Source organism: Brassica napus, chromosome C3 (assembly GCF_020379485.1).
Source record: "Brassica napus cultivar Da-Ae chromosome C3, Da-Ae, whole genome shotgun sequence".
NCBI classification, from domain to species: Eukaryota; Viridiplantae; Streptophyta; class Magnoliopsida; order Brassicales; family Brassicaceae; genus Brassica; species Brassica napus.
The window spans coordinates 42,348,993-42,364,291 of NC_063446.1; the positions used below are offsets into that span (position 1 = coordinate 42,348,993).

General features: G+C 32.1%; 1 protein-coding gene across 2 annotated transcripts; it reads left to right on the forward strand.

The window, feature by feature from the left end:
- Nucleotides 1-3,102: 3,102 nt before the first annotated feature.
- LOC106421901 lies at nt 3,103-10,845 on the forward strand. Of its 2 annotated transcripts, XM_013862738.3 has the most exons (9): nt 4,378-5,662; nt 5,765-6,287; nt 6,374-6,473; nt 6,555-8,724; nt 8,894-9,123; nt 9,433-9,559; nt 9,647-9,940; nt 10,012-10,221; nt 10,353-10,845. In XM_013862738.3, exons 5-9 carry the CDS (start codon nt 8,894-8,896, stop codon nt 10,680-10,682), a joined length of 1,191 nt encoding a protein of 396 aa, XP_013718192.1. In that variant the 5' UTR covers nt 4,378-5,662; nt 5,765-6,287; nt 6,374-6,473; nt 6,555-8,724; the 3' UTR covers nt 10,683-10,845. The 2 variants fall into 2 exon arrangements, with proteins under 2 accessions (XP_048607603.1, XP_013718192.1); XM_048751646.1 differs by lacking the exons at nt 8,894-9,123; nt 9,433-9,559; nt 9,647-9,940; nt 10,012-10,221; nt 10,353-10,845 and having other exon boundaries at nt 3,103-5,662; nt 6,555-8,663.
- Nucleotides 10,846-15,299: the final 4,454 nt, after the last annotated feature.

A 15,299-nucleotide genomic window follows, 5' to 3' on the forward strand; every position in this document is an offset into this window, starting at 1 on the left:
GGACATAGTTAGGGTTAAATAGATGAAGACGGTTCCGAACTTTATGGAAAGCCTTCGGTCTTTTCTTGTGTGCTGAGAAATTTAATTTGGAGATGGCTAAGATTAGTTATCTACAGAAGGTTAGAGACTTATATTAGAGATTAACAGATAGACTCATGAGCAAATTTAGGGTTTCTGTATTTGAAATTGATATGGTCAAACTCAGACGTATGGAAGAAGTTTTGTGGACCTCGAGATTTTCGCCCTGTTTTTTTTAGTCGTTCCTATTTAATTATTTTCCAAGTTTGGTTCAACTTTAGAGGCAAAATAAATTGAGTTATTAACATAAATATGCATTTTGTGTCTTTTTATTACATGTGAGAGCACATTGTGCTACTGGGATACTTTTTATTGGTTGAAGACTCATTTTTCCTCTAAAAAGCTAAACCAAGAGGGAGTAATGAAGTAATTGAGTGATTTTTTCTAGTTGGGCTAGTTAGGTATTTGAACTTTAATTTTTTTAAAAAAATAGGGATTAGGCTGGTGGACGCGAACGTAGGTAAAATTGGATTTTTTTTTTTCACACGGACCCGGGGAAAAAGTAACTCTCGTCAGGTTAATTTTTTTTTCTTTAGTAACAATAAAACGTAGAAAAAAACGATGAAAGAGTTTTTTGACAGAGAATGTTGTCACGGCGGAGACTGACGGAGAAGACGATGTCTTTGCGAAAGAGGAGAGATTTTAAGGGCAAAGAAGAAGGTTAGATCCATTTATCCATTTTGGGTTAGTGTTTCGATTCTGGGATTTCGTTTTTGGGATTAAGGTTTGGGATTTCGATTTTGGGATTTGGGATTCGTGATTTTGATTTTAGAATTAGGGTTTTCAGATTTTACTAAGTCCCAGAATTTTGTTTTGGGTTAGTGTTTTAATTGTTCAATTATCTCTAAAAAAGAAAAGTCACAGTTTACGTGAGAAAAGATGACGGAGAAACTAACCAATAAAGGACGAAATTAAAATCAACGGCGACGTACCCAGGCAAAAGCAACAATGACGACGAGGAAGAAGCGCTCAGGGAAGGAGAAAGCAAAAGGTGAGTTTATTTGTGGTTTCCCAATTGAGTCGGATTTAGGGTTTCTATGTGTATTTGTTCTTGAGTTTGACTAGTTTCTTGTTGCACTGCAGAGGTAGCAAAAACATATGAGGAACGGGGAACGATATGATACAGACACTTTGTCGGATTCCCGTTGGTGCTTCAGTTGATTTTGGCGGAGGTGCTAGAGGCTGAGCATGATCCTAAGGTAACTAGTTGTACACATGTACAAACGTTTAATGTTGTACACGTTACATGTGTACATATTTACTTTGCATATTATGCTTGTATGGTTTGTAGTAGAGGTGTGTATTGATTTTTATTTGGTTTGCTTTGTTTCTATGTTTGCAGCTGATTGGGCAATATGTGATGGAGTATGGGGAAGATAAGGAGGATCTTTGGGGGAAATTTGACAGAGATTTTTAATCGTAAAATTGCCAATATGGTTGAGCTTCTGAAGGCTGGGCACAAATACAAAAATCAAGAGTGGAGAGTAGGTGATGCAGCTGAGCGTAAGTACATGTGAACAAACAAGTATGTACATGTGTACAACACGGAGTGCGTACATGTGTACAAGCGATTATATGTACAACTTGGGACGTGTACATAAATGGTGTATTTTGACATGTTTGTTGGTTTTGAAGGATGAATACTTTTGGCATGATACTATGATATTTTTAGATTTTTTAGGTATATAATGTAAAGTAGCAGGATGACTGTTGATTCTAACTAAAACTCTTCACATTGAAAATGTATTTTTGTAGTGTACATGTCAGCTAAAATTGTACAAAGTAATGGCTAATGTAGGTAAATTGTAAGATCTCTCTTTAATCAAATACCAAAAAATTTACTATCATGATCAATGATTCACATGTACACAAGTTCATTTGTGCAATGATTTCTTTGTACACCAATTATTTTTCATACATTTGCAAGTTTAAGTATTTGTAAGGTCTATAGTGTCAACGTGTACACATGTATTTCGTTGTCCATATGTACATCAGTTCATCGTTACATCTATTCGATTTTAATATGTAATTGTGAGTTCGAATGTTTGAAGGCCCAATATCATCTAATATCAACTGAAATCGTCTAGCATAAAGTAATTGATTCATAACTGCCAAAGGCATATGTAGTAGAGTACCCACACTGACCACGTTTTTAAGAGTAATCTTCAGATGTCATGATTTATAAGTACGTCTTATGAGTGTGATGTCCAAAAGTAATGGTTTCTAATTTATGATGTATCATGTGTACGTATCACGTGTACGCATATTCAGTTGTATAGATGTATAAAAATACATGTACACTACAAGAAAACTTGCTTTTAGCCACAACTTAGCCACAAAACTTTTGTGGACAGTATAAAACAGCTACAAAATCTCCGCAAAATTAGCCACTACTTACAAAATCTAAAATTTGTGGTCATTTGTTGTTTTTTTGTTGCTCCATAGCAGCAAAATAACTTTTGTGGCTATTCGAAGAAACACAGCCACAATTAACTACAAAAATAAATTGTGGATATACATTTCCACAAAAATCCCCCACAAGATTCATGGCTTCCGTATCCACAACTTTACTCGCGGATAATTGTTGTTATATAGCTACAAAATGTACTTTGTGGCTATCTCGAGGATAAAAAGTCACAATACGCTTCAGAATAAATTGTGGACATATATTATCCGTAAATATCCACAGAATTTTTCGTTAACATTTTAACCACAGACTTAAATTGTAGCTATCCGTAGAAATATAATTTTTAAAATTGCATGTGGTCACAAATGTGGTTGTGGTTATAATATTTAAAAGATTATAATGTTAAGAAAACATATCAGCATGTTCAAATCTGGTTCCATAATTAATTACATTAACTATCTACGCTTGTACTAGGATTTGTACGATACATTAAATATGTTATACATTTTTTACTTTTTTTAGGTTGCAGGGAGAACATATCTTTATATTACCAAAAAAAAAGATAAGAATTTTTTTTTTTTTAAAATGAAGATACAAAGTGAAACAATTTCACATATCACTAGGCATTTCAATTCTCGGTTTGCTTCATGGTTTGGTTCTAAAGGTTCTAAAGGTTTAGGATCTATTAAAATATTGAGTTTGGTTTTGTTTTGTTTATTTCGTTTTTTTTTTGTTTGGTTTGGGTAACCAAGTTGAAATCCGTCTTATTTCCAAAGTAATTTAAGATTCTATCCGGTTTTGATTTTTTTTTTGTTAATTTGGGTTAAAAGTAAAAAAAAACAATTTTTTGAGATTAATATCAGATATTTTGGGGTTGCAGATAAAAACTCGAATAATTCAGATAATTTTAATTATTTTGGATCAAAATTATATTAGTCATTTAACTTTTTGGTTATTTAACTTATAAATAATTTTAAGTTATTTTTATTTTTAAAATAAATATAATTAGTATATATATATATAGATATATTATATTATAGAAATTTGGGTACTTATTTGGCTCTCGGTTTGGTTCGAATTCAGTTTTTTTTTTTTGGTTCAATAGATATATATGGTCCACTAATATAACTGTTGGGATTCAAACTCGTACCGAACTTATTTTCTGATTTAGTTTAATTTGGTTCTTTGGTTCCAGATAAATGTGTGAAAGACTAGTTGCATCAATTATAAAAAAGCTCGGAAAATAATTATTTTAAATATTTAAGAAGTAGCCATAGACTAGCATCATAACTACAAAAGATATTAACTAGATTTTGGGACCGAAAAATAAATGATTCATCGCAACACTATTAAAGAGTAAACACAAAAAATGAGTAATGAAGAATCATATATTATTGACAAAAAAAGAAGAATCATATATTAACAAGTCACATGTTGTACATTAAATATAAGTCATATAATCAATCTCTCATAAGGTTGTAAGATGCATATTTATTGGTTCAGACAAATAGTTGATGGGGCAAAGAATATACTCTTTAACCACAAATATAGCTATCTAAAGAATATCTATATTTGATGGAGCAAAGAATATATTTTCTTTAGCCTCAAATATAACTACGTAAAGAATATGTATATTTGATGGGGAAAAGAATATATCTCTATAATATTATTTGAGAAGTCAGTTTTCTACGTGTCATGCTCACGTTAATCTTTACAACGGTTATTTACAGAGATACCCTTAATGAATTAAAATATTGAATTAATATATTATTATTAATTTTTTTGTTTAGTTTTCTTTTTAGTTTTTTCCAAAACATATATAAAAAGAAAAAAATTATAAAGTTTAAAAACGAATTTAAAAACAAAAATATATGTATATAAAATATGATTTCATTAAAAAGGAAAGTTCCCAAAATAGTAATATTCCGTTTAAAACATATTTTTACCGAACAAAAATATACTTATAACCGAGAAATAAAACTAATTTGATTTGAATTAATTAGAATAAAAAATAATTTTACTTGAGTTTGAATTTGACAGAATTTATTTAACTCGACTAATCCAATTTATATCCTAAATCAAAGATCTAACCACAATTAAAATATATAATTTATAATAATAATATATTTATTTTTATACATATTTATTGTAGGATGACTCAAAATATATTAATAAATAAAAATAAAATATTAACTAATTGTTACAATATAATTAAATATATATATGTATGAGTCTTCAGAATATTATCATTATATTCATTTATGTAATTTTCAATACAAACTTCATTTATTTTTTACTTAATTTTAAGAAAAATATATATTATGTTATACATCATCTTACTAAAATATATTTACATATCTGGAAAAACAACCAATCTAAATGCAAATAAGAATTTAATCAAAATTTACTATATTTAGAATAAAATATTATAGTCCAGTTCGGAGAAATAGATGCAATCCAACATACCTAGGTGATAAACAAATCGATTGTTTACCCAGAAACAACCAAACCGACTAAATAAAACATATCCAAAATCATATGTCTAGTTAAAATAATATAATATTATCAAAACAAATTATACAAATAAATTATAAATTTAGTTAAAGCCAAAAGTAAATATCAATTAATTATAATATATTATCTTTATAAATATTTATATCCGTGCATGATCACGGGAGAATCACCTTGTATATATATACATTAGATGGAGCAAAGAATATATTCTCTTTAGCCATAAATAATTGATGGGGTAAGGAATATTTGTATTTGAAGCCTAAGATGATTATAAATTGTAAACAAGCTCGACATCGTTTCATAACACAAGAAACAAACTTTCTAAAAAATGGGAGATTTCTTTCAATCAAGAGAATGGATGTATAAAAGATTAAAACGTTCTGATCATAGTTTGTGCGAGAAATTTATTGAGGGTGTAAACACTTTTATTTCTTTTGCTTGTAATCAAGCATTTTTTCTTGAGTGTGGGAAGTTGTTTTGTCCTTGTAAAAAATGCAAGAATCAAAAATATCGCGATGTTGATACAGTGACGAAACATCTTATGTTGAAAGGATTTACAGAAAATTATTACTTGTGGACGCATCACGGAGAAAATTGGCAATACAATGATGGTGAAGCCTGTTCATACGGCAATTTCAAAACCTGTTCATACAGCAATTTCAGGTATTCAATATTTGAAATAATTATTATTTTTTTTTGCCAAAAAGATATAATACTCTTGCTGAATATTTTTAATTAATATTCTTATTTGTTCAATTTGTGTAGATATCGCACTCTTCTTTCGAGATATATCTGCCAAAATCTTGAAGATTGAAGATGTTGCTAGACTGAAAGAAAATATTGCAATTATGCTTTGCAATCTTGAAAAAATATTTCCACCGGCATTCTTTGATGTGATAGAACATCTACCTGTCCATCTCCCAGATGAAGCTTTACTAGGTGGTCCGGTCCAATATAGGTGGATGTATCCGTTTGAACGATACATGTATCATCTGAAAAAAAAGGTTAAAAACAAAGCCAGGATCGGAGGATCAATAGTGGCTCAGTGTGTGAATGAAGAAATTTCTTACGTGACAAATAATTATATTGCACCTTCAACAGTTCAAGTCCCTGAAAAAGATGTCAACGAAATCAGATTCACTTACAAATATCTTGATGTTCCAATAATGTTCCAGCAAGAAGGAAGAATCAGTGGAAAATCAAGTAGTGCATGGTTAAATGATGAAGATTATAATATTCTTCAGACATTTTTATTGCTCAACTGTGAAGTATTTGAACCATATGAGAGGTATGTTATGTTATTTATAATTAATAATGACGTAGATGGTTATGAATATATAATGGATATCTAGAAAACCAATAATATATATGCAGGATGTTTGAAGATTATATGATGGATAACCACCCAAACATAACTTCTAAAGATATGACAAGAGCAAAAGATGAAAAATTTGCAATGTGGTGTAAAGATTACGTAAGTGCGAAAGTTATATACATGTTATAACATATTATATACATGTTTTTATCTCAGCTATTAAATAAGAAATATATGCAGATTAACAATGCTAGCAAATCATTTGAATTTCCATTGTGGATGTTGGAATTTGTACAAGGTCCAAAGCACCAAATCACGTCATGGCCTATGTATTATTCGAGAGGATATCATTACCACACACAAAGCCATGGACAAAATAAAAAGACAATGAATTTTCGTGTTTGTGTTCCTGGAACTACTGAGACCGAGTATTTTGGACTTATCGAAGAAATATTCATGATAGAGTATCATGGTGCCGTTGGGTTAAAAGCCATGATTTTTAAATATCATTGGTTCAACATCGATCAAGGAATACGAAGACATCCATCTGGCATTGTTGATGTTTGCCCACAAATGCATTATGACAAGTACGATCCTTTTATATTACCAGAACAATGTGATCAAGTATGTTATGTTCCTTATCCTCGTCTACGATCAAGAAGAGAAGAATGGTGGACAACAATAAAAGTTATGCCGAGAGGATTTTTTGAAACTAAAGAAGTTTCTGATACGCCCAAAACAGGAAGAATGGCTTTGGCCGGGTGTTTGATATGAACCGAGAAGGCGATGGCACTTCTGGAACTGGAATGGAATGAATGGATCGTCAAGAGATGCGGAATGACTCTTGATATACCACGATCTAAGGCTAACCACCTAAGAAACGATGAAGGTGTGTTGGCTAACCACCAAACGACACAAAAGATGATTGGCTGACCACCAAATCAACAAGCCGGTTCAAACCGATGAACTAGCTAAGAACTCTCTCTCTCACTCAGAGAAAAGAAGAATCGAAAATAAACAACCAAAATGAACTGATTTTATTCATCAAAGGGACTACATATTTATACTACTTGTAGTCAAAGAGAATTAAAGAGAATTGTGGGAAAACAAGGCATAGAAAATAGAAACATTGACTAGAATATTATTAATGAGTCAAAGACTCAGTCTTCCATGCAGATTAGTCAAAGATGACCATTCGGTTCACGTTCTGGTCAAGGAAACCCTTCGGCTACTGTCCAGGTTCATCCGAACCAGATGGATGCACGGGGTAAAGATAAGGACGCTTGCGGGACTGTCCGGATGGTCCGCCAGATAAGAATGCATGTCCGTCTTTGGTTTCTTCACGACCCAAGCTAAGTCTGGCTCGACCGTGGGTTTTAGAATGCCGAGTTGGTCGGGGAAGACGGGCTGTGGTTCGGTCGGTTAGGTCGTCTGGACGTGGTTCCAGCCGAAGCTCCAATCGAGACGTACGCGGGACGGCTCGGTCAGTCTGATCGGTACGGTCGGATGAACGAACCTCGGTCAAATTGTTCAGAACGTCCTGATCTCCATCCTGGTTGGCTCCAATGGACTGATCCACGAACCAGGGCACATCAGTTTCTCAAAATGCAATACAAAACAATATTGTTGATCATGTGATACCATCCACTAATATTGTGCGAGTCGAAGCACATGCAGTCCAAGATGATTCAATTTACGAACCGATGCCAATGATTAATCCAGAAGATGAATATTTATCTGAAAATGATTTTATCGATCAGTATGACGAATATTCTGATTCAGATTCGCATTCGGACTAATAATATTGTATGAATAAATGGTTAAAAAATAATGTATGTGTTATAAAACAAATAAGAAGATAAATAATAATTTGTAATGTATTTAATATTGTATGAATAAATGGTTAAGAAAATAATGTATGTGTTCTAAAACAAATAAAAAAACAAATAATAATTTGTCATGTATTTAACTTAATTCCTTTGTTTTAATATTGTTTTTAATTTATCTTTGAATGCTAAACTTTATCAAAATTCCTATTTAATTATTAATAGTATTATTGTAAAATACTAACCACAAAATTCTTAAGTGGCGGGAGTAATTTCCCGGGTATATAACTCCCGTAGAAACAAATAGCGACAAGTAGATTGGTAACAATCTAAAAATTAGAAAGTAATCACGAAATTTTTCACTTCCCGGGTTGTTTTCCCGGCTAAACCAATATCAGCCACTTGATTTATTAATTGAAAAAAAGGAAGCTAATCTACTTGTTTGCTCCGCCTACAAATATTACGTATCTATCTTGTCCTCTTCTCACAGTCAATCTCTATCCTTTCTCACAGTCAATTTAAAAAAAAAAAAAGAAGCTAACCCTCAGTATCCTTTCTCTCTTCCTTACGTTCCTCTGTTTAAGGTCAGAAATCTCTTATTTGTTTCCCTTTTAGATTCGTATATTGAAATCTGAGGGGTCAATCTTCTGGGTTTTTAATTTTCATGTTCTGTTTCGTTTTAGGGTTGGGGTCAATGTACAACCCATATTTGTAATGTTCAAGTATTTGTAATGTTTTTTTGTTCTTTTGCAGATGAATATCCTACGTGGTTCTTCTTCAGGGCCAGCTAAGAGGAGCCGTCAAACTTGTCTTCCTCCTGGATTGAACAGGCCTGCTACGTCCGCTTCTCTTCCTCCTGGAGCGACCAGGCCGGCTTCGTCTGCGTCTCGACATCCACTTCCAAGCTTAGCTGCTGTGAGGAGTGCACCAGAGAGACGTAACATGCCTCTTCTCCATCCACAAAGGCCCAATGGAACTTTATGGTGAGTTCAGTGTTTCAGTTATTTGTTTGTCGTTTTAGTGTTTGAGTTATTTTTAAAGTTCTGTCTTTTGAGTTATTAGTTCAGACAGGAACTAAAGGATAAAGATGATTTGTTGACTTGATAACGTCTGTTTAAAACGACTGTATTTTTAATTATGTGTTTGAGTGTTTAATTTATTTGTTAAGTTTTGTATTTGAGCTATGGTTCAGACAGTGGTCTTGTACTAGGTCTAAGGGCTATTGTAATGCTTTGAGTTTACATTGGTCTTTGTCTCATCTAACAAAATGTTTTGGTGCTTTTTTTTCATAGGTTTGGGATAGACGATTGCATCCGGAAAGATGTAGTGTCAACATATCAGTCAAACTTTTGGGGACCATGGTGGACCTACAGAATGGTGCCAGATGAGAAGAAGGTCGCTTGGTGGACTAGTTTTCTGGTAGCTTCTCTAGATTTACTTTGTTTATTGGTTGATATAGTTGTATAAGCTCTCACCTTATTCTAATTAACTATGTTTTTGTTGTAGCAACAATACTATTGGGATCCTAAGCATCACAGTCAAGTTCGTTTTCAGTGGGAACAAATTCTGAAAAGCTCAATCAGAGACCTTGTAAGCAAGAGGAGGAGACCAGAAGAAAAAAAGAAGCCAGATTTTATTGGCCTAGCAGATTGGAACTTGATGCTAGAGACTTGGCAGGAGGAGCCACACCAAAAGAGGAGCAAAACGAATTCTGAGAATGCTTCCTCAAACCCAGATGGTTTAGGCACTCACCGTCATACTTCAGGATCAAAAAACCACAAGCGTTATGCTTATGACTTGGTTAGTCAATTTTTATATTCCATCAGCTTTATCTTCTGTAACTTACATAAATTTTTTAACACCATTTGCAGACTGTTAAGGCTGGTGGAGTAGCACCTCCAGTCACTGAAGTAGTGCGTATGACCCATACTCGCAAGGATGGCACTTTCATTGACAAAAGAGCAGAAGGTTTTGTGAAGGCTGCCGAGGCTCTTGCATTGGAGCGATCACAAGGTTCCTGTCTGACTGATGAAACCCCATCAGCACCCTCTACCCAGCAGCTCAACGCTGCTTACATTGAAGTAAGAATCTCCTAATCTAACTTACATAATCTATTTTAATAGCAGAATGAATTTAGTTTTGCATAATGAATTGATCGACACTGTTTTGTTTGTCTATATCCATGAGTCTTTTCAATTTTTTTTTCTTGTAGGTGGCAACCAATGGCAAAGGGCGAGTTTATGGGCTTGGTTCAATTCAGGATATTGATGATGAACCAAGTGAGAATGCACCAGCATCTTTATTTACACATGTGGCAGTTGATGGACGCTTGACCACCATGGAGGGTGTTGTAACTTGCTTGAAGGATGATGTTTCTGGCTTGAAGGAGGATGTAATTGGTATTAAGCGAGGCATTGAGGTTCTGATGAAGATGAATGGAGTGGACCCTGTTACCTTTGAACCTATTCAGCGTGAGAGCGATGCATCTGTTCGAACTCCCCAATCAAGCCAAGAACTTGAACAAAATTCTCCCGTACATTAACTCTGATCTTGGTGTCTTTTGTGTTTATACTAAGTTAAGCTCTAACATCACTAGATGTCTTTTGTAAAAACATCACTAGATGTCTTTTGTAACTTCTGAAGAACATCATTAGATGTCTTTTGTAAAAAAATTTTATAATTTTAATGGTATTTGAATGTTTAAATTAATTATTATGTTGTTTAATGCTTTAAATTTGATTTCAAACTATTAATCAGTACAGTTTAAAAAATAAATCAAAATAAATAATAAAGCCACAGAAAAGCACATATAAATTTGTGGCAATTTTTAAAATAAAACCACAGATTTCCACATAATAAGTTGTAGTTATACAAGCCACAAATACAAATAATTGTGGTTATTTTGTGTCTAAATTTCCACAAAACGTTTTGTTGTTATCAGTAGAAATAAAGCCACGATTTTAAGTGGCACGAGTTGTGGCTAATAAAACCACAAAAAAATTGTGGCTATTTGCGTATTACATCCACGATTAGTTTTGTGGCTGTTTGTAGAATATTCTCTACGGTTTAAAATGTGGCTTTTTGTAGCAAAAATTGCAACGAATCCGAGTTAGCGCTATTTGTGGCTATTGTCCACAAAAACCGTTTGTGGCTAAGTCGTAGAAGCACAGCACCAAATAACAACGCTTATTCGATTGCCACAAGCCCGTAGTCAACGAAATTTTTTTGTAGCGATTTGTGGCTAAGCGTTAAATAGCCACAAATATTAAGCGATAGCCACAACATTTTTCATGGCTAATTACAGAATTTCTTGTAGTGGTACACAAACACATGTACAAAAAAATATGTGTACATATGGATGTTGATTGTACACATGGATAGCATGAATTATGTGTACATGTGGACATCGAAAATTATATTACGCGTAGATACTATTTTGATTGTACAATATCAATCAACTCTTTACTTCTCAGCTACTGGGGCCTTGCATAGGATGTCCTCATCAACATTGGACGGTAAGCTCTCTTATGCCATTCAGACACACTCTAACATCTCTCTAATGCGAGACTCTACATCAACATAGTAACATATCAAAAACTCCATTGTAGCAGTCATTTTGGAGCTAAAGGTACAAACTTTGGGATTAAAAGGAAGTACCTTGAGCACGGTATTCATAACCTTTTCCACGGAAGTTGTTGGCGACGATGGTTGCAGCATGAGACTTGGTTTGAGAATCAGTGGTGAGGTTGTATAGATGAGTGATTCTTCGATGAGTGTAGTAGAAATTGGAGACTTTTTGTCAGCGGATTCGAACTGTGTAGTGACCCAAATTTTCAATTCTGAAATTTGGGAGATGCAATCTGAAGAAAAAAAATAAACAAGAACAAGGGAGATGATGATTTTGCTTAATACAATGGTAATAATCTTGGTCGTAGATGATGAAAGAACCTGAGTTAATATAATGGCTAGGAATATTGGTAGATATAAGTCTAATCAAGATCTGGAAAAATAGATCTTGACCGTCGAAATTGGAGACAGATCAATGGTTGTGGTGAAAGCCCGCCACTTATCTATTTTATAAGTAAACTAGGCTTTTATGATTGAATTAAGAGATAACTAATTTAGTTAAGAATGAAAAGAATAGTTATAGAAAGTGTGTGAGTAGAAAAATGTGTCTTATTGTGTAATAAATAAGAAGGAATGTGTCCTAGAGTGAAAATATTTCAAATAAAATACGGGTTTAGTCAAATAAAGTAATTACTGTTCTTTTATGTGTAAAGCTTTGTCAATGTCTTTTGAATAACTAGGAGTACTAGTTCGTTTTCCGCGCTACGCGCGGATAATTTACTTTTAAAGTTAACAATTTTACAATTTTTTAACCCCTAACATATACTCTATTTGTTCCAAAAATATAGACTTTTTAATATTTTCACACATATTAAGAAAACACATCAAACTACCATAATAAATGTATTGTTTTATGTAATTTTCAATTTTCAAGTCAATTAATTTTCTTGAAGTTTACAATTTTTTCATAGAAAACACAAAAAATACATCTTTGTGAAACAAATTTTTTTTTCTAAAAAGTCTATCTTAATGGAACGGATGGAGTAGTATAAAAGGAGGGGGGGGGGAGGGGGGGGATGACATGGGCTGATTTTGGTTGTTTAAATGTTGCATTTTATTTTATTTTTGTTCTTCTAAATTGTATTTTATAAGTTTTTAAAATATTAAGACTAAGTTTAGAATACAAAAACTGTTTGAAAGACAGATCGAAAAAGTTGCTTTTAGTTGGGTTTTCTTGAAGATCATCCTATGAATTGTATAGGTTTTATTTGTTTTTTCTCAAATTCATACATTAAACTTGAATTTTATCTTGCCTTAGATGCTTTTGATGATTTTTATTATGTTGTCAAAGTAAAACTGTGTCGCTAGCGATGAAATGAGCATTAGCTTCCCTGTAAATAAGAGATATTAATCATAATGTATTACATTTTGGGTTCTTGTTTTGACAGTTATTTATTGAACATGTAATCTTTTCCACCACAATAATTTTATATTTTTCATTATTTATGCTTTTTAGCTATGTGAACATAGATGCTTAGTTGTTGTGAAAGCTTTACAATCGTTGGTGTATATTATAAGTTTTATATAAGATGGAGGGTATGTTAGAAATGTAAAAATTATATTTCATATATACATGTTTTAACTAATTATATAAAATTATGGAAAGTATATATATAATCTTTCATCAATTACTTTTTACCAATTAGGAATTTATAAATTATACAATTTGTTTTAAAAGAATAAGTTGTGGCAACAAATATAACGACTTTACATTTTATATAAAGCATTATCATAATATACTAATTTTAATAAAATTCATACTTAATATAACTATAATATTATTTATAATTTTTTATAAATTCAATATTAAGATTTATAAAGTCATTTATAAGAATTTTATAAGATTTACAAATTGTTATAAGAGTCTATATATCATTTATTAAAAGTATACAAAATCATTTATAAGAATTTTAAAATTATTTATAAAAATTTAACAAATCATTTATAACAATGTCTGCATAGACTTATAATCAAATAAATATACGTTTTATAAGAAGTTATAAATCTACAAACATGTAATCTCTTCGTTTCATTTTAATTGTGGAGGCTTATGTACACCGAATAAGAAAATATTTAATTTTGCATATTTTTAAAATAAAAAACACCATTATTTATACACCTAACCATATTTTAACCAATATAAAAATAATCTGGAGAATATTATTAATAAATTTTGCTTTAAATTCTAAAGCAACACTTATTTTGAAACGAAAATTTTACTCTACAACAAAAATTAAACTGAAACGGAGGAAGTATTATTACACATGACTTGATATTTTATGTAAAATTTATTAAAGGTTTCAAATAAAATAATTTTAGATTTATAAACACTTACGCTCATAGAAAACGGAACAAAGTTAACATGCAATGTTTAATAGAATGTTAAAAGCTACTAAATAAAAAAAAAAGAATATTTCTACTTTTATGTTCGGACAAAATATCATAAAGAAGTAAAATATGAAAGATGCGGAGAAAACTTCAAAGTTTTACTGCAAATGGTGGTTCAGTTTTGATAAACCTGACCTGGTATTCTTTTACGTTACAAACCGTGTATTATTTTACCCAACCTCACATGCAGTAAAAACTAAAATGAATAAGTCTTCGGTAACTTGTTCATATTCAAAGATTTATTTCTTATTAATTCACAACACAAAAAAAAAAAATTAAAAAAATACATATTATATATTCTTCAGGTCACCAGGAGACATAATTTACATAGGATATAAAATGTTTCAGATCAAGAAACAAAAAACTTGGTAGTGGCTTTTGCTCATAGATTAAACTGTGTCTCATTCCTTCAAAGAGAACATCGCTTCCTAGACTGATATATATATATATATATGTTTTCTTTTACATTCGTAGAGTGAGAAGAATACTGAACCAATTTTACGGGTAGTTCAATCACAATAATTAGGAGACGTATGCCACTTTACTCCCTTTGTTTATGATTTTTCAGAAGGAAGTAATCGCTGGTTGGCTTCTTAGGTATCTTCTTTAGTAAGTCCCATTGGTTTATTTTTAGATACACAACCTCTTTGTCTGCTGCATTTATAAGATGCTGCTCTGATCTTTCTTCATCATCTACACTGAATATGGCTCATGAAAAACGTACTTAATTAGGACTTAGGAGCCTACCAAAGAATTAAAGGCGTCTGAGAAGAGCTAGCAATGATGAAACTGTAAAAGTGAGTAGGACAATGAAGCATAACCTGTTTGCAAACTAAGTAGTGAAGCTCATATGGGGAAATACCACCTTGCCTCGGCTTAGTGAATACATCATTGCATGACCTCATGAGGTGTGGAAGGTTGCAGTCTCTACTAACTCTGAAAATAGGAAAACAAATTTCTAAATGATAAAACAATCTTCCAAGTGTATGAAAACATAAATTGATTAAATCTTTTTATTTTTGTGACACGGATGTCAAGTGTAGTTAGCTAGCCTATGATGGGTTTTGGCAACGCCTATCATGTTAAGAAAGTGGCTGAAGGCACGAGCCAGTGTCAGTGCTTCCTCTAGCAACATGTTTGATAT